At 41.5% G+C, this 19,616-nt stretch overlaps 2 protein-coding genes across 2 annotated transcripts; both read left to right on the forward strand.

Moving 5' to 3' along the window:
• Positions 1-8,536: 8,536 nt before the first annotated feature.
• sars1 (seryl-tRNA synthetase 1) lies at positions 8,537-15,935 on the forward strand. Its single transcript, XM_085448920.1, has 11 exons — positions 8,537-8,743; positions 9,702-9,772; positions 9,893-9,973; positions 10,075-10,233; positions 11,181-11,324; positions 11,450-11,605; positions 11,930-12,151; positions 12,321-12,450; positions 13,854-14,011; positions 14,209-14,338; positions 15,038-15,935. Exons 1-11 carry the CDS (start codon positions 8,608-8,610, stop codon positions 15,202-15,204), a joined length of 1,554 nt encoding a protein of 517 aa, XP_085305046.1. The 5' UTR covers positions 8,537-8,607; the 3' UTR covers positions 15,205-15,935.
• An 881-nt stretch (positions 15,936-16,816) lies between these two features.
• Positions 16,817-19,514, forward strand: LOC146681472 (PTB domain-containing engulfment adapter protein 1). The gene is made up of 7 exons (XM_085448938.1): positions 16,817-16,883; positions 16,984-17,059; positions 17,282-17,353; positions 18,328-18,426; positions 18,532-18,669; positions 18,809-18,913; positions 19,051-19,514. Exons 2-7 carry the CDS (start codon positions 17,015-17,017, stop codon positions 19,114-19,116), a joined length of 525 nt encoding a protein of 174 aa, XP_085305064.1. The 5' UTR covers positions 16,817-16,883; positions 16,984-17,014; the 3' UTR covers positions 19,117-19,514.
• The last annotated feature ends 102 nt before the right edge of the window (positions 19,515-19,616 follow it).

The raw sequence follows: 19,616 nt of genomic DNA on the forward strand, positions 1-19,616 counted from the left end.
GTGTGTGTGTGTGTGTGTGTGTGTGTGTGTGTGTGTGTGTGTGTGTGTGTGTGTGTGTGAGAGAGAGAGAGACAGAGAGAACAGGTCACATGGCAGCACAGCATTTTCTACCCACAGTTTGAACTGAGTAAGGGTGTTTTTGTGTTGTCTTTTCTATTGGACGTAATGGTTATCAAAACCAAACACGGTAAATTTGGCAAGTGCAGGAGACGCGACACGGAGGAGATTTGTCGATCAGGCTGCAGAATGCAATGCGCATTGTTGAAAGCTGTACTGTGTAATAAACAAATCTGCGAAAAAGCGAGGCAACATGAACAGCGGGACCACTGTGTGCTGTTTATTAATAAACAATAACATATATTCCTATATGACAACATGCATAAAAGCAGAAAGGTATTTGTACATCAGTGGGAAAATAGCGAGACAGTAGGCCGGTGTTGTGCCAATGTAACCGGTGTGATTCTGCGTTGTGTCTGATAAAAAAAAGGTAAAAGAAAGAAAGACCTCCAAGTAAATAATTTGCCCACTCCAGCTCCTCTCCCACAGGGGAATTGTAGGAAAAGGGGAGAGGCAAAAGGGGTACACTGTATTTATAGTATTGCACCAAAGAAGAAGAAGAAAAGAATGAGGAGGGGCTCTAACTGATAATGAACACAACTACAGGCTTGGAGGTCCTAAAAGTCAGGTATAAAAGGAGCAGTTTGGGGGTTTAGAACACATTTTGTGTAATTATAACAATGTGATTTATGACTCTGTTACACCAAAAAGTGATTTCCAATGTTTCTGTGTATTTTTTATGTGTAATAGCTTTACGTTTGTTGGTAAATAGACTTTGGTGAACAGGGGTTACAAAGGGGTATATAGAATTCAAAAATTATGTGTTTTTCAAGTATCTTCATAACTCTATTATTCCTTCCTATTAGTACTATTGTACTAATAGTTTTTGCGCGGCTTCGGCTCAGTCAAAAATTTCAAAAGAGAAATGAATGAACTTACCAGGTTGCCCGATCTTTTCACATATCTTCCTCCAAGCTCGGTCCTTTTTATTCCTGTCTCGGTACAGAAAGGAACTGGTGTCGTACAGCTGCGGGTTTGCTACGGCGTTGATTAGCCTTTCCTCCATAGCATATGCTATTTCCGGTGGGGAAACTCCTGTAAGGCGCTTCGTTTTCGGTGTGATATTCGCACCTTGTTTACGGTCGATTTTCCAAAAAAAAAAAGTCAACCAAATGGATGACTCAAGCAGCGATTTACATTTCTCAAGATGTCTTGAGCATTTACCGAATAGGGCCTACATCTGTAAATGGCGTTCATCGACTTGTGATACTTTCCCCCCTGGCCTCAGAGCAAAATAGAGAAAGGATTCAAATTCTATATTTCTCAGTATTTGTATATAGTGTTCTCTCGTTTATCGCGGGTGTTATGTTCTAAAAAATAAGCAGCAATAGGTGAAATCCGCAAAGTAGCCTACTTTATTTTTATTTTTATACAATTATTTTAGATGTTTTAAGGCTGTAAAACCCCTCACTGTCATGATCCTGGGTCCTTTTGACCCAGCGTTTTGTGTTTTCTCTTCGTGATTGTGGTTCTGTTAATTCTCTGGTTAGTGTTTACTCTGTTCTGCCCGTGTGTTCCTGTATCTAGTCCGCGTTTCTTAGTTTGTGTCTTTTCTTGTGTAAGTTCCTGTTTTATTGTGAAGGTCTGTGTCTTATGTGAGTGTTTTCAGTTTGCCTCCCTAGTCTCGTCATGTTAATCACTCCCAGCTGTGTTCCCACCTGTATGTAATCTCCCTGTGTTCTCTGATTGTATTTAAGTTGTGTCTTCTGTCATAGTAATTGCTGGTTCGTCTGTGTTATTTCCCTTCCACCCTTCTGTGTTGTTTCTCTGGTCATTCTCCCTGCAAATCACGTTCGTATTCCGGTTAGTGTTTTATTTAGTTTTCCCAGTTTAGAGTTTTCACCGTTCTGTTCTTCGCCACCCTGTCTGTTGTACCTTTTGGTTGCAAATAAACTCACCCTCCACTTCAGCAGCCTGCAGTTTGGATCCATTATTATTCACACGGCTTGCCCTGGCAAACCGTGACACTCACTTTATACACTTTTCTCAGACAGGCATCGACATTGTCCCACTTTTCTCTCTCGTTTAAACACTCAAAGTTCAAGAAAAAAAAAGTCCAGTATTATAGAATGAAACCGAAGATCAAAACCAGTTTTCAGTCCCAAATATTTATTTGAAAAATAAACATACAGTATATTTGTTTTTTTTCTATAAATAATAATGACGGATTTTAGAACGAATCAATTTACCTTTAAGCTTAAGTGCTTAATTTCAGCTTAATGCGCTTTATAATCCGGTGCGCCGTATGGTCCCAGAAGTCCAACGTCTTTTGTCCGATGCTTATCACCCAGGAGGCGCCCAGGAGGCATCCTTGTCAGATGCCCAAACCACCTCAGCTGGCTCCTTTTGATGTGGAGCAGCAGCTGCTCTACTCTGAGCCCCTCCCAGATGGCCGAACTTCTCACCCTATCTCTAAGGGAGAGGCCAGCCACCCTTCGGAGGAAGCTCATTTCTGCCGCTTGTATCCGCGATCTCGTTCTTTCGGTCACTACCCACAGCTCGTGGCCATAGGTGAGGGTAGGGACGTAGATCGACCGGTAAATTGAGAGCTTCGCTTTTACACTCAGCTCCCTCTTCACCACGACGGACCGGTGCAGCGTCCGCATCACTGGGGCCACAGCACCAATCTGTCTGTCGATCTCCGGCTCCTTTCTCCCATTACTCGCGAACAAGACCCCAAGATACTTGAACTCCTCCACTTGGGGCAGGAACTCATCCCCGACCCGGAGTAGGCACTCCACCCTTTTCCGGCTGAGAACCATGGCCTCAGATTTGGAGGTGCTGATCCTCATTCCCGCTGCTTCACACTCGGCTGCGAACCGTTCCAATGCGAGCTGGAGGCGCTCACCCGATGAAGCCAACGGAACCACATCATCCGCAAAAATCAGAGATGAGATTCTGAGGCCACCAAAGTGAAAGCCCTCCGCCACTTGGCTGCGCCTAGAAATCCTGTCCATAAAAATTATGAACAGAACCGGAGACAAAGGGCAGCCCTGGCGGAGCCCATCACCCACCGGGAACGAGTCCGACTTATTGCCGGCAATGCGAACCAAGCTCTTGCAACGGTTGTATAGGGATCGAATGGCCCGTAGCAATGGGCCAGACACCCCATATTCCCGCAACACCTCCCACAGGACACCCCGAGGGACACGGTCGAATGCCTTCTCCAAGTCCACAAAACACATGTAGACTGGTTGGGCAAACTCCCATGCACCCTCAAGTATCCTTGAGAGGATAAAGAGCTGGTCCAGTGTTCCGCGACCAGGACGAAAACCGCATTGTTCCTCCTGTATCCGAGGTTCGACTAGCGGATGAACTCTCCTTTCCAGCACCCTGGCATAGACTTTCCCAGGGAGGCTGAGGAGTGTGATCCCCCTGTAGTTGGAACACACCCTCCGGTCTCCCTACTTAAAGATGGGGACCACCACCAGTCCAGGTGTACTGCCCCTGATCTCCACGCAACATTGCATGTCTCTTGTGTTCTGGGGGCCTCTGGATGTCTGGAGTTTTGATCTCCTCCATACCTGCTTCATGCCCTGGAGGACGGGGCTGTGGCCCCACCACACCCTCTAGCAGATCGTTACATGAAGGAACCTTTTAAAAAAAAAAAAAAACAAGTGCGTCCATGCTCACAGGTGTACACACGGGTGATCACACCCACAAACTACACCCTTTTTGGCTCCTACCTCAAAGCACACTGTGTTCTGTTGATCTTATGTGCTACACAATAATGTTTAATATTTAGTATTTACTGTCATATTCCCATATATCATTGTGATGTTGTTTATTCTCTTCTGCTTGTTTTCTTTTTTCTTTCTCAACAGGTGATCCAGGTGATCGATAGATGCATTTTTTTTCCTGCCCATTCTGTTGGTTTTTGTTTTTTGCCCTTCTTCCCCGTCCCTCTTCTCAGCTGTTTCTCTTTCCCTCTTTCTTTCTCCCCTTCTTTCCTCCAGTCCAGTCTGTCCCGTATTCAGCAAGTGAAAATAAAATAAACAATAAAAGGTGAATCAAATGGACCATTACGGCAAGGCTGGGATGGTCAATTTGGTAAAGTAAATCCGTTGGGCATCTTTCTTTGCCTTTAGACAATAATTCTGATGGCAAAAGAGCCAAACGGGACAGGCCAAAAAAAAAAAAAAAAAAAAAAAAAAAAAAAAGAGAAGCTGGTCAGGGACTTCGTTTGCTCTGCACTACCCGACTCACTGGATCCTCTGCAATTTGCATACCGCCACAACAGGTCCACTGATGATGCCATAGCCCTGACACTCCATGCTGCCCTGTCACACCTGGAGAAGAGAGACACGTATGTGAGGATGCTGTTTGTAGATTACAGCTCAGCATTCAATACCATCGTTCCCTCGAAGCTGGACAGGAAACTGCAGGATCTAGGACTGAGCAGCTCCCTCTGCAGCTGGATCCTTAACTTCCTGTCTGACAGACGCCAAGTGGTCAGACTGGGCAGCATCACCTCATCCTCCATCACACTGAACACTGGTGCTCCACAGGGGTGTGTACTGAGCCCTCTCCTGTACTCACTCTACACCTACGACTGCACGGCCACTAACAGCTCCAACATCATTGTGAAGTTTGCGGACGACACTACAGTGGTGGGTCTTATCACCAAAGGTGATGAGACGGCCTACAGGGAGGAGGTCAGCGCCCTGACCCACTGGTGTCAAGACAACCATCTCACCCTCAACATCGCAAAGACAAAGGAGTTGATAGTGGACTTCCGGAGGTGCAGAGAAGTACACACCCCCATCACCATCAGCGGCGCTGCTGTGGAGAGAGTGAGCAGCTTCCGCTTCCTGGGTGTACATCTGGCTGAGGATCTTACGTGGTCAGTACACATAAACAAAAACAGTGAAGAAGGCGCAACAGCGCCTCTTCTTTCTCAGGAGACTGAGAAGATTTGGCATGAGCCCCCGCATCCTCAGGAGCTTCTATCACTGTGCCATTGAGAGCATCCTCACTGGATGCATCACCACCTGGTATGGCAACAGCACCGCCTACAACTGCAAAGCTCTCCAGCGAGTAGTGCGGTATTCTGAACGGATAATTGGAGGTGAGCTTCCCTCCCTCCAAGACATCTACAGGAAGCGCTGCCTGAGGAAAGCATAAACTGTTCAGACTGCTTCCATCGGGAAGGAGGTTCTGCAGCATCCGGTCCCGTACCAGCAGACTGAGAGACAGCTTTTTCCACCAGGCCATCAGACTGCTGAACACTTCATAGACACCTCACCTTCACTACTGGAACTTCAACATTATGCACTGTATATAAATGCCACTTGTTTTGCACAATATCCAACTACCAACCTCTGTATATTTTATATACTTTTATTTTATTGTTTACTCTATTTATTTGTAAAATATGTACACACACACACATATATATACACACACGTAGATATACATATTTAGTATACACATTCAGTAATATGCATACACCCTTATATTGTACATATATTTATTCATATAATTCTCAGATTTAGCCATTCTTATATGTTGCTTGTCTTATGTTATTGTATTTTTGCACACCTCTGTTGCTTGTGAAGCTTGCACACAAGAATTTCACTCACATGTACTGTACCAGTGTACCTGCACATGTGATGTGACAATAAAAGTGATTTGATTTGATTTGTTTCTGTATGTATCAGCATCTATGATTAAACAAAGTTTTTCCTCCACGTGGTTAAGAAGAGTATTCTAGGATTCTCAAAATGCCTCCATAACACCAGTAGGTGTTTTTAAAAGGACAAATTATTTTATGGGAAGTTGAACTTCCTTTTACTGTTAATATATCAACAAATAACTAACAAAGAAAACTTGAAAAAGGGTCTATTGTAAATATTCACATTACACCCTCTGCTACGCTGGAAATTACTTTCTTTGTTGGGGTTTATGAAAGAAGCCTGTCCATGTTTGAGTGTATTCTTTTTGGCAAAAGAACAAGAATAAAAGAATCATCTATATTTAGCATTTCAATCTCCTTCATGCTTTCTGGTAGAGAGCCAGAGCCATCAATTATGGCCAGGGGTCCAGGTCCTGACCTTAGCCATCTAAGGTGGTACGCTTAGACGACAGCTCAGTGGCAAAAACAGCAATGAGGCTTGAGCCCGGTGGCCAGTAACCGCGTTGCTGACATGAAGATCGTCAATGTCGCCCCAGAAGACGCCTTCGATCGTGCCAAATGGAGACGGATTTTTCGCAAAGCTGACCCTGCCACATGGGACAAACGCCAGGAAGAAGAAGGTCCAGGTCCTGAAGCAACAAGCAGCCCTGTTTGAAAAAGCAATCCCATTTACATTTACCAATAAAACAAAGGTGTATGTGTGTCTGTGTTGAAGATGTTAAGATGCTAACTTTTTCATTGAAAGTAACCAGGATGGACACACAACATGTCACACAAAATGGAGAAGGATGCTTGGGATAGACTGAGATAAAGGCAGAAGACGCACTGTGGCGACCCCTAAAGGGAGCAGCAGAAAGATAGCGACTCTCCTCAATGGTTAGTACATTTCCATCTTGATCCTTAATCACTCTACTCTCTTGCAAGTCCAGGCTCTGCTTGTCTTTCTGTAAAAGTCACCTCTCTTTTTTTTGTTGTAATCCTAGCCTCTCAGGACCCCTGTCCACTTTCTTCATCTCTCTGACTATCCTACTTCAGCCGTACATCTGCAGTCGTCTAGTAGTTCTATCTCACCTCCTTTCTGAACTCTGCAACATCCTTCTTTCTTCAATGTTCACCATTTAATCTTTGACTGCCTTAACTTGTTTTCTCTTCTTAATGACTAAATTCATCCTACATACTACCACCTGATGCTGCCTTGTCACATTCTCCCCAGAGGAAAAATGTGACTTCGATTTTTGCCTAGCTTTCTTCTCAGGAGAGAAGGAAGCCAGGCAGCACATTCTCAGCTCACCTGTGTGCACAGAATAGTTCACCTGTGTGCACCTTCCTCCACTCTTATATGTATTTTTGTCCTTCTACACTTTACCTACGCAACACCTTCTCATCACCTCTGTTCCCTTCAGGTACATGTCCTCTGAAGTCTTCTCCAACCACCAGTCTCTCACCCCCGAGAACACACCATCTAATTCCAAATGTAGGATATATAAATGGTCAGTTATGATTATAATTACTGCTAATATAATTGCAATATACGGTATTTCCTATTTTTAACGGAACGTGTTTCAAAGAAGGGGTCGCTCAGGTGCTGCAGATTTTGAGAGCCATATTATCTGAGCTAAAGGAGTCCATCTCCAGGTTGTATATTACTCACATTTTAGGCTTTTGCTTCAGGGATCAAGTGTGAGTCACTGAGCTTAGGTTTCCAGATACTTTTCCAATTCTTTTGTACATCTGGACACACAGTAGGTGCTTACCAGTTGTGACAGCCCCTGTTCCCATGTTTTACACATACTGTTTTTATGGTGTCCCAACTGAGATGTTTATTCCCCATGAGGAAGAAGAAGCTGATGTTTTCTTATTTATGCTATTTTTCTGTGTGCCAATCTCAATTGGCTAATTAGTTAGTTAGTTAGTGTTTTTTTTTTGGTCACTCACTTCTTCTGCATTTGCAAATGCAAGAGTGACTCTTATGTAGAGCTGCACCACAGCAGTTTTACAGAGCTTTTTTGAATGGTTCTACCAGAAAAACTTAATGATCAGGGCCCAATTATTTTGATCAAATTTGAGATCACAGTCATTTATCACGATTATGCATTGAGTTAAATGCTCCCCGAGTTTGTCCTCGAATTCTAGAATACCCTGGTTTTTCAAAGCATTTTAACAATGCATCAGGATCTGCTTCCATCGACAAGGTCTTCACCTTCTGCTCTGCCAGACATTTAAACTGTGTTTTGAAGGTCTGTTTTTGAAGAGTATTTGAGAAACTTCATTCTGCTTGGTGCAGGGAACAGCTGTGATGGGAGGCAGATCGTCAGGCGATGAATTAGAAATTCCCTGATCTGGTTTTGCTTTGTGATCTACTGGTGGAGCATGCATTTTGATATTGTTCAACACCTCCAGGGATAAGCAGACTAACCAGGCAGCCCCCCACAGCACTTGAAATCTCACACAAGGTAGCCTCAAGTAGACATAAGAGGAAATGCAGTTTGTGGCACTTCATTGTTGAATAACATATTAGCCAGCAGAGATAATTTCTGTATAAATGTTTTTTAACAATTAATTTCATAAATTAAATGTATTTAAAAACTGACAATACACCCTAGTTAACATGAGCATTTGGGTCTATTGTATTTATCATGAACAAAATATTGATCTCATTCAAGTTAAAATACTTGTTTGCATTGGAGTAACAAAAGAACTCAATGGACGTCGGGGACTCCGTACAACTAGGATTACGTGGTTAGGGTTTTGTTTTTTTTTTGTTTTTTACGTGAACAACAGAATCTGGCAACTCGGTGGGAGGCGACGTCGGCAAGAGCTCTATCGGTTTCTTCTCTGACAGCCAGCGTGGAAAGATGGTGCTCGACTTGGACCTGTTTCGAACCGACAAAGGCGGCGACCCCGAAGTCGTCCGTGAGACTCAAAGAAAGAGGTTTAAAGATGTTACCCTGGTTGACAAGCTGGTGGCCGCAGACACAGAGTGGAGAAAATGTAAGTCACTCTGCAGCTAACGTCAACGCGGTGGCTAACGATGCTAATGTTAGCGTAGCCGTCAATGAATCTTATAATGGAGAAGAGTTCACGCCAGACTCCATTTAACAAAATGTCTTTTTTAAACTGTTACAGTTTAATTGTGGTTAACTGTTTGATCCGAAATGGGACCGAACAAGGTTTTTGACTTATTCAGGGTCCACCTGTTTATTCGGCTCATTGTAATACTAAATATAAAATCTTCAGAATAAATTTAGGGAATACTTTTGGTTGTTAGCTTCACTGTGTTGCTGCGCAAGCTAAAAGCTCACTGCACTGCAGTGGTCTGATCTCACTTATGAAAGTCAGTAATTTAAATGGTAAACGTGCTGGTTGGTGTGTTATATTTGCGCCGTATTGATTAGTGGATAGATGTTGTACACTGTTTCTTAAGCAATTCATTGAAGTTTGTCTGTCATTTTATTTAGTATAACCAGATGTGAATAGCACGCTAATCTTAGCGCAGCTAGCATAATTCAGCAAATCTAGAAAAGCCATTGTGGTTGTTATTTAATAAGTACCTAGTTATTTAAGACCAAATTTTCACAAGACGAGTCACTAGTTAACCTCCTGTTCCCATTATTCCGTTGACTTAGCTTAATGGGAAACGCTGGCTAACGCCGGGTTAGCTAAACGATGCCGGGTAGTCAATCTGATGCAATCCCAGCCAGCAACATATCAAGTCAACGTCGCCCTGTAGTGTGACTACTGAGATAGTCAACATGATCCAGTTTTAATAATTTCTTCTGTACATTATTACAGGTATGAAAGTTGCCAAGATAGTGTTATGTTTATATTATTATTTTGGGCTGTTTAATACTTAGTTACTGTAAATCATGTCACCAGGTTATTAGACCAGCTGCTGTGGCACACACACAATCTCATAATGCACTGAGTCACTGATTTTACCCCCTGACAGGCCGCTTCACTGCAGACAACCTGAACAAAGCAAAGAACCTTTGCAGCAAAAGCATCGGGGAAAAAATGAAGGTATTTCAACATAACACTAAATGGGGACTGTTGAGCATTGTATTTGTTTTCCAGTCCCTTCAGAAATAAACAAGGTTTAGCATTGTCTGTCTTTAACCCTCTGCTTTGTTGCTCATGCAGAAGAAGGAACCAGTTGGAGAGGATGAGGCTGTTCCTGAAGAAGCGCAGAACCTGGAGTCTCTTACGGCTGAAGTTCTGTCGGTATGACTGACTGCACTCTTTTCTGTCTACACAGCATAACTGTTTGTAAGATGGCAAACAGATCTAACAAGCTTGTTTGCATTTTTTTTGTCCTGTGCCAGGCCCTGACAGTAACCCAGATTAAAAAGGTGCGTTTGTTGGTGGATGAAGCGATAGAGAAGATGGACAGTGAGAGAGTAAAGCTGGAGGCGGAACGTTTCGAGTACCTGAGAGAGATCGGCAACCTTTTGCACCCCTCTGTACCCATCAGCAATGATGAGGTGTGTGGTTTGGTTTGAGGGGGGGTTAATACTAGAGCCCAACATTGATCTTGAATGTCTGAAAAGAAGACCGCTAGACTTTTTTTTTTTTTGGTTTGGGCATCAATCGTACTACATGGTCTTTTACATGGTCAGTGCTAGAAGCAGCTTTTTCTTTGTAAATAACATCCACATGTCTGTAATGAATGTGGTTATTGATTTATCATCCATTAAATGGACACAGCCCACGCACAGATCAAAACACCATCATATCATGATGATTTTTCTGTCCTAATTTTCTGCCTTGTTCATTTACCACATCCATAGCAAGGGAAATAGAGCCACCATGAGGGGTCCTGTAAGCCAGCAGTGAGCTGGTGTTGTACACTGAAAAGTTGCAGGCAGGGGAAGAAAAGTATAATCATTTATTTAGCTAACCCTTCCTGTTATCAGCTGCACCTTCTAATGCTGATCACCCATAAAGTGAAAAGTAAAACTCGATGACACAAGACTGGATCACCAGCAAATAGCAGGGTGTCTCGCTGTCAAGTCCTGATAATTGATTTAATGTATTGTGCTGTGGGGAGTATTTGCTGGCTTAATCTGGGTCCACATCACCCAAAAGTGAAAGGTCACTCACCATTCGTGTGAAAGTTATTCATATGCTATAGTCTTCCCAGATAAACAGTGCTCTCCTCACAAACAACATAAAAACACTGATATAATTCCAATAGTTTTTCAGAGTTCCAGAGGTTTGGAGAGTGTGGCTTTCAGGCAATTCTGGCAGCATAATACAGCTTTAACACCTCATTAAAACCTTCAAATAAACTTTGAGCTTTTTGTGAATCTGAAAATAAAAACACATGTTTTCCTTATTAGTAATTCACAGAATCTGGTAGTATGATAAATGTCTTGTCAGTTCAAGATTTTCTGATCATACAATCAAATTGTTTATTGTTTGCTGTCAGGATGCAGACAATAAGGTGGAGCGTACCTGGGGTGACTGCACTGCCCAGAAGAAGTACTCCCATGTTGACCTGGTGGTCATGATCGATGGTTTTGATGGCGAGAGGGGAGCAGTTGTAGCTGGCAGCAGAGGTTATTTTCTCAAGGTATGTTTTCATATGAAGAAAAGTAAGTAGAGAAACAAAGTAACACATAGTAGCATGACCAGGTTTCCCTTTCCTCTTCCTTTCCTTTACTGACCAGCTGTTTATCTCCTCTCTGCTGTGTTCAGGGTCCCCTGGTGTTCCTGGAGCAGGCTCTGATCAATTTTGCCTTAAGGATCCTCTACAGCAAGAACTACACCATGCTGTACACACCTTTCTTCATGAGGAAGGAGGTCATGCAGGAAGTCGCCCAGCTCAGCCAGTTTGATGAAGAGCTTTACAAGGTATGGAGACTGTCTCTGAATTGAAGCATGCAGTATACTTGTTCCAAAGTGGTAAAAATATAAAACCTGTGCATTAGAGATGCAGCAGTTGCATTTTTGTAGATATTGTGTGAATAGTTCTCGTTATTAGATTTACAGTCCCAACCGTGTCAAACTGGTATCCTGATGATGATGACAGTGAGTTGAGTGGACTTGGGCAGCCTGCCTGCTCTGAGTCCAGTAGAAGATAATTGGAGTGTGGCAGAAAAGAAGATTGGCAACCAACAAATATGTCTATACATGGATTTAGGTTCCCTCTTCAACCTCTCTACGTGTTTCTGTCAGGTCATCGGAAAGGGAAGTGAGAAATCAGATGACAGTTCCATAGATGAGAAATACCTCATCGCCACCTCAGAGCAGCCCATCGCTGCCTTCCTGAGGGAAGAATGGCTCAAACCAGAGGACCTGCCCATCCGCTACGCTGGCTTCTCCACCTGCTTCAGACAGGAAGTGGGTTCCCATGGCCGAGACACCCGTGGGATCTTCAGAGTGCACCAGTTTGAGAAGGTCAGTTTTGTTGAAATTGTGATATTTTTTTGTATAATTACATTTTTAAATTTATTTTTATTCAAAAACAATATGTCAGATTAACACTAATATAGTTTCAAAAACATTAATAACAAAAGTACTTTTTGCTTTTAATTTTAAACATTGTTTCTTCTACGTCTGCTTGTAGATTGAGCAGTTTGTCTATGCCTCACCGCATGACGGCAAATCATGGGAGATGTTCGATGAGATGATAGGAACAGCAGAAGAGTTCTACCAGTCACTAGGAATTCCTTATCGTATCGTCAACATTGTCTCTGGTAGGTCAAATACACGCACTCTCACTCCTCATACCACACTGAGCATTTTTAGTTGCTGGACACACACAGACAACACAATACAAGGAATAAATATTTAATTCAGGTCTTTTTATTTTTTTAGGGATATTTTTTCTTCTCCATCATTTACTCAGATCTTATATTTTGTAGATGGTCTCACATTGTGAATATCACAGAATCACTGTATTGCAATACAGTAATATTATACCATGAGACTACAGCTAACCATACCACAATTGAAAGTGACAACTTTAAATATATTATAAATATTACATATCCAAGTGTTTTGGTAGGAAGGAAGAAACACAACTGTTGGGCCATCCTGTGTACTACATATTACTGATTTCTTATATCCACACACATTCAGTCTCACCCTAAAGTGAGACGGAATAAATATCAGACGTGAATGTGGCCCATTCTTGAAGGTACAGCATCAAGTCTGTTTGTGTTGGAAACTAAAAGAAATCCAATACAAACAGACAGTTTGTTTTGTTTTTTTTAAATTGTGCATGAAGAAGAAAAGAAAGACACATGGACTGACCTTCACCAAACCAATCATCATGCATGTTTGTACATAAATACCATCCCTCAGTTGGACAGTCATTCATGACTTGAACTATCCACTTCAGTAATTACTTTCAGCACAGTGGACAGACATTGAAAAATGAATGATTGTTTTGCACATGTAGGCCTACAAAATCTAGAACGCATTACAAACAGGATAAATGTGTTCTTCATTTAGTCAATAATTAGATTTTTACACTATCTGAACTATCAGTCCAGTATAACTCTGTATAACATCCACTAGGGGTGAATTGTTTGAAGCAGCATGAACAGAGTTGAGTTAAACATGCACAGCAGACAGTTGAAGATGACACAACCAGGCTGCGTCTGGGTCACCTGCATTTGTATGTGGAAAAATGAAGACAGTATGAAAATGCTTCATGAATTTCTTTGTGGTTTATCTGATGGAACTGAAACATTACAAACTGAATTCCTTCTGTAGATAAATTAGATAAACGTAATATCCAGCACTACCTGCTAGGCATTCACCTAACTGTGCTTCAAACAAGCAGAAAGAGTTTTAGATGATTTCTTTATAACTCAACCATGACATAAACCAGGGCTGCCCAATCCCAGTCCTCGAGAGCTACTATCCTGCAGCTTTTAGATGCATCCCTACTCCAACACAGCTGAATCAAATGGTTTGATTACCTCTTCAGCATGCCATCGTGTTTGGCAAAGGCCTGATAACAAGCCATTCATTTGATTCGGGTGTGTGGGAACAAGGATGCATCTAAAAGCTGCAGGACGGTAGCTCTCGAGGACCGGGATTGGGCACCCCTGACATAAACTAACTGCTCTCTCCTTCATGTGTACTGTAGGTGCCCTGAACCATGCAGCCAGTAAGAAGCTGGATCTGGAGGCCTGGTTCCCCGGCTCAGGGGCCTTCAGAGAGCTGGTCTCCTGCTCAAACTGCACAGACTACCAGGCCAGGCGGCTGCGCATCCGCTACGGACAGACCAAAAAAATGATGGACAAGGTGAGTGCTCAGTTCCAACACAGCGTACAAGAACTAATGCAGTTTGTGTGTCTTGTCTGCTATTTCGTAAGGGATCAAAGATAAAGCGAATTACTGGGAAGCAGAAAAATCTTAACTTGCTTCCCCCTGCACATGCGTTTCACTTTTCTGTAGCCACACTCTAAATTCATATCTCTCGTTGTCTGTGTGTTTTGTAGGCGGAGTTTGTGCACATGTTGAATGCAACCATGTGCGCCACCACACGTGTAATGTGTGCCATCCTAGAGAACTACCAAACTGAAGAAGGAATCATTGTTCCAGAGAAGCTCAGGGAGTTCATGCCTCCTGGTAAGCTGTGCTGGCTTTCTTACCTGTTTACTGCACCTAGAGACTTTTGATGTTAATGTACACTATCATCTCAACTGCGTTTGTCTCCATATAATACTTAGCATTTGGAACAAATTTCAAATGCTTTGCAGCTTTCTTAGAGGAAAAAAAATTGACATTTTTGGAAGTGCTGTCCAGCTGAGAGGTACATGTTAACATCCATATCCGTCAATCGTATGTGTATCCAACACTTGAAGCTGATCACAGGGACTGACTGCTACCCTGCCTCTGTCCCAAGTTAAACTAAGATGACTCCTAACATCTCTACATATCATATTTGACACAGTGTCATGACAGTGATTGTTTATATTAGAGATTGTTAGTTTAAAGGCTCAAGGCTTCCCCCTGCTGGCCATTTAAAAAAAATTAAAGTTTAAGAAACGTGACCACAGACTTCACTTCTCATACCCAGAAGCTGCATCCATGCTTTATATATTTATTATTTATTATTATTATTTATATTATTTACTTTATATGTAGTCTGTGCGCCATTAACATTCTTGTTCAGTGACTGTCAGCAAACAGCTTGCAGGAGCGTAGCTGTCACCCTCTGGTGCATTCTACCAGATGGTTGGAAAAACAAGGGAAAATATGTTTTTAAGACAAGAAATGTAAAATATTGGATATATTAAATGTTTTTGTTGTTTTTCCCATTTTCAGGTTTGACAGAGATCATTAAGTTTGTCAAGCCAGCTCCCATTGATCAGGAAATGTCCAAGAAATCAAAGAAACAGCAGGAAGGAGGGAAGAAGAAGAAGCAGGGAGGAGGCGGCGGAGACCAGAACCTGCCCGATGCCATAGAGAACATGTCCGTGAACGATTCGTAGACCCCGGCACACAGCAGCAGTGTCGCCTCACCAGCCTCACAGATGCACACTAATAGAACAGACTGTTGCTTGAATTGTAATGATCAGGGATTAGTTTGTCACGTCTCACAAACTAAACCTGAAATTGGCACTTAACGGTAATGTGAACGCTCGGCTCTGTTCCATCTGTGTCCGTCTGAGTGGGTGGTGTTATGTCATCTCATCATTCACATAAAGCTTGCCACAAAAAGGGATCCTTTAGTCAGCCATCCCCAGGTCACTTCACCCCTCTATCACTGTATGACATCACGAACACGAAGCCTAAAGCACAGCTGCCGACACCTCATGGAGCGTGTCGGCAGCTGTGCTGAGAGTCAGGCTTCTTTTCTGTCTATTTCTGTCATTGATTTGATACAAGCAGTCTTTTGGGAACAAGCAGTCTTTTGGGAATATGTTATAAAAAGTATGTTTGCAGGATGTTGGGCATTGTTGATAATGTGTTCAAAAACTGTCTGAACTCACCGTTTGTTGACTGTGAGAAGTGAATGGTTGGGTATTTTAACTGTCTGGTTTAGGCTTCTCTTTGCGTTGTCTGACCACAATCATCATTTTCATCCACTGTTTAACACGATGCTCTTCTCCACCTCGAGACGTTGATGTTTCCTGTATGTACTTGCTAAGACAAATATATATATAATTGCGCATTGATGAAGTGGCACGCACTGTAAACAATAAATACAGTTGAACTGGAAGTTCTTGTGTTTGTTTGTTTGTTTGTTTTTAAGTATATGCACAAAGCAGACTAGATCAGTGGTGATGGTAATGTGACTAACCACACAGCAAGCCAGGCTGTTTATTAACCAATTACATTCAAAATGCTTTAATAGGCACCCAGTTCACAAAGTAGAGAGATCTGGTTTAGGAAGGCAAATTAGATGGTAGCAGTTGTTTGCCTGTATATATGTGTGTCCAAGCAGCCGTGCCCCTAATGACTTCAAGCCTGACTGCATTAAAGTTATCAAAGCATCTGAATGTGGTGTAATGAGCTGTGACCGCAGTAAAGAAGGCTAAATCAAATCTCTAGTTAAGGTGTCAATATGAGATCACCAGTAACCATATGAAAACAAATTCTGAGCTTTTTCTAACACAAACTTCAGTATTCTATAATATTATGGCTGTAAATAGATATGTTAAAGATGCTCTCAGTGTCAAAAGGTTCAGGGTTTTCCTTTGACTTGTCACCGGTCTGGATTTTCTAATACTGCAGAGGTGTTAGGGTGTGTACTACCACATGCCACATCCCCAGTTTCACTCTCAACCAGCGGCACCTTTGTTACCTGTGTTTACTCGTTTACTGTCTGTTTCTACAGCAACTATTCAATTACATCCCAAAAATAAAATATCTTAAAGAAAAAGCTTAGCTAAGCAAAGAGAAGAGTTAGTCTACCTCTACTTTAGAACAGTCCACACATATGTATGTATTTATATTTATATTTAATTATTTTTGTCCTGATCTTCGTGTCACGAAAGAGCTTTTAAACACAATAAAACATCTTGCTTAGATGTCTGGCTGGCTGGTTATCAGATAGATGTGCAATAAGCAATAAGGAAGACAAATCAGTTATTCATTAACTCTGACAGACTTTACACTCCCTGCAGTTGGAAGCCAATTCACTCCGTTTGCGGTATATTTACAAAAGGTAAGAAGAAATCTCCAGCACTTCTTTTCTTTATATAGTTGATTAGATCATTTGTATAATATATATTTATTTAAACCTAATTTATGTCTGTCTTTGACAGATCCAGGCTTTAGTTTGGTACGAGTGTTGAGATGAATGACGTGGAAGACGACGTTGAGATCTCCTTTCCAGTAAAGGTAAATGCTGATCTTTAACAGCCACAGTTTTGTTGCAGAGTGTTGAAAAATATTCTCAGCTCTGAGATTACTTATTTTTTATTCAACTTTATTTGTATACTTGATAGGTAGCAACCAAATATATATATAAAAAAACATACTGTGTAAAGTAAAATGCTAAGTAAAGTTCTTATTATTACTATTATTAAAAACAAAAACAACACTTGTTTCTGTAAACTGTAGTTTCTCGGTCGAGTAGAGGTGGTCCGCCCCGATGGAATACAGATCCTGGAAGAAGCCGCTCAGAACCTCAAGGTGAGCCACCGACATATTTAATACATTTACAATGTTATTTTTAGTCGTGCTGGTGTCATAGATCATGCATTCATGTAGTCAGCGACCATCGGCTCCACACTGACAACATGAAGTGTTGAAAAGAGCGCCCAACACCTCTGCCACGCCACATATGAGAAACTGTTATTGAAATCATTTACACTGCTCTGTGGATGTTTTACACAACTTTGAGATCATTTTTCACAACTTTGTAGTTGTTTTGTGTCTTTGTGGCTATTGTTGTCGCTTTTAAGTTGTTTAGTGCTTTGTTGTACGTTTTCATTGTTTGTAGTTGTTTTTCAGCACTTTGTATTTGTTTTGTGGCACTCTGTAGTCATTTTGCGTCTCTTTGTGGTTATTCTTCCGTGTGTGGTTGGTTTGTACCCCTTTGATGTCCCATTTTAGCCTTTTTATGGTTGCTGTGTATTTATTTGTAGTGCCCCGTGCCTCTTTGTTGCTTTGCGTCTCTGTGATTATTTTGTGTGAGTGGTTGTCTTGTTCCTCTTTGTACTTGTTTTGCTCACTTTTATGATTTGTTCTCTGTGTTTGTGGTTGTTTTGTATCCCTATTTTGTTATGTCCTGTCTCTTTATACTCATATCAAGTCTCATAAACCCTTTTACTGCTCATAATAATAGAGCAGCGTCAATGTATCCAGTGCATTGACTCATGACCAAATATGTAAATACCACCCACCTCTGCTCCACCTAATTGGGCAGCTGGTAAGTGCTAGCTTGCAGACATGCATATATTGGTTTAATTATGCTTGAGCTATTAGAGCCACCGCTTCAGCTCCTACAGGGCTGCTAACATGGCTGCAGACTCTCATTATTGTCTATAATGTACCCCTTTAAAATAGTCTTGTATTCTAGTAGGGAAAGGCCAACTTTGTGTGCATCTGCAGGATTATTTATACTGTTTAAATGAAACAATTTTGTGTGTTTTTGTCATTCCTAGACTTCAGATGAATTCTCCTCTGAGAAAGCTGCAAAGAAGAGCAAAGTCCATCTGTTCCTGTCTCTGAGTGGGATAGACATTTTGGAAAACAAAACCAAGGTGTGTGACAAAAGTGTCCTAATTACAAAACTGCTCATTCTCATGATGTATTCAGCTTTCATGATGTTTTAAAATGTTAATTCTCATCATCTTCCCTTCCCTCAGTTCCTATTGTACTCGTGCAACCTCTCTACTATTTCCTTCTGTGCTGTCCATCCTTCTTCACCCAAAGTTTTTGGGTTTGTGGCCAAGCACCCTGCAGCGGACACGTACCACTGTTATCTGTTTCAGAGCGCAAAGTTTGTGAGTATTCCCAAGGCTGAAACTAAAGACCAACTTTGAAGTTTGATGTTGGTAGAGCAGAAGACTACAAATCCACAGCTGAATGACATATTCTGGCTTCTAGTGTCCCAGATGTGATTTTTTCTGAATTACTTTTTAGTCTCACGTGCTGGTCTCAGTTATTGGGGACGCCTTTCGGGTTTCAAAGAAGGAGGAGACACACAGAGTAGGACGAGACATAAAAGTGGAGGCGCTCCAACATAAGGTCAGTCCTGAGTTGTCATGGCTGTTTTTTTTTTCTATTTCTGTTAAAGAACTTACAGAGCTTATGAAATTAAATATTTCCAATATTCACGAAAGCTTTAAATGAGTCTCTCAGTCTTTTTAATACTTCTTTTTCAGAATAAAATGCTGCAAAGAGAGAATGATAAGCTGAAGAGGAGGCTTGCAGGAGAAACTGATGACTGATGATTGCATACAATGTTGCTGTTGTGGGTACATATAAGTACACAACGAGCGTGAGAGACTGCTTCCTATTAAATTTTACATGATGCTGAAATAAATGTCTGTAATTTTCTTTTCTTTTTTTTTCTTATTCAGCGTAGAATCCATTTTAGCTGCTTTACCCAAATCCTTTCTACTAGATGGCAGCAGCGAGTTGTCATTCTCACTATGTTGGCAAGTCTCTGGATGCGTTCAAGTGTTTTAAAAACATAATAAATATTGCACTTAATTGTTTCACTTACAGTTAAAAATAAAAAACAAACAAACAAATGCTTTAACATCACTCAGAACACTGAGATGTTTGATGAAGTCTGTAATTTTAAAGAGCTGTCTTGTAAGAAATAAAAATGTGTTTCATTTAAACGGCCATTTGTAGTGTAGATGTTTCAAACTGTGCTGTGTGTCAATAATAGATTAAGTTCAATTTTCCAAAATAATTTATGGCTAAATGTCATAATGCTTGA

This window comes from Copadichromis virginalis, linkage group LG23, assembly GCF_057382275.1.
Source record: "Copadichromis virginalis isolate Kocher_CV1m ecotype Utaka linkage group LG23, C_Virginalis_male_GT1.1, whole genome shotgun sequence".
Taxonomy (NCBI): domain Eukaryota; kingdom Metazoa; phylum Chordata; class Actinopteri; order Cichliformes; family Cichlidae; genus Copadichromis; species Copadichromis virginalis.

Excerpts from the sequence above, each read along its gene's own strand:
- sars1 (XM_085448920.1), top strand. The coding sequence starts at position 8,608 with ATGGTGCTCGACTTGGACCTGTTTCGAACCGACAAAGGCGGCGACCCC. Across the intron at positions 8,744-9,701 it reads AGACACAGAGTGGAGAAAAT|GCCGCTTCACTGCAGACAAC; the intron begins GTAAGTCACTCT and ends ACCCCCTGACAG. Across the intron at positions 14,339-15,037 it reads CAGGGAGTTCATGCCTCCTG|GTTTGACAGAGATCATTAAG; the intron begins GTAAGCTGTGCT and ends TCCCATTTTCAG.
- LOC146681472 (XM_085448938.1), top strand. The coding sequence starts at position 17,015 with ATGAATGACGTGGAAGACGACGTTGAGATCTCCTTTCCAGTAAAG. Across the intron at positions 17,060-17,281 it reads AGATCTCCTTTCCAGTAAAG|TTTCTCGGTCGAGTAGAGGT; the intron begins GTAAATGCTGAT and ends TGTAAACTGTAG. Across the intron at positions 18,427-18,531 it reads TTTTGGAAAACAAAACCAAG|TTCCTATTGTACTCGTGCAA; the intron begins GTGTGTGACAAA and ends CCCTTCCCTCAG.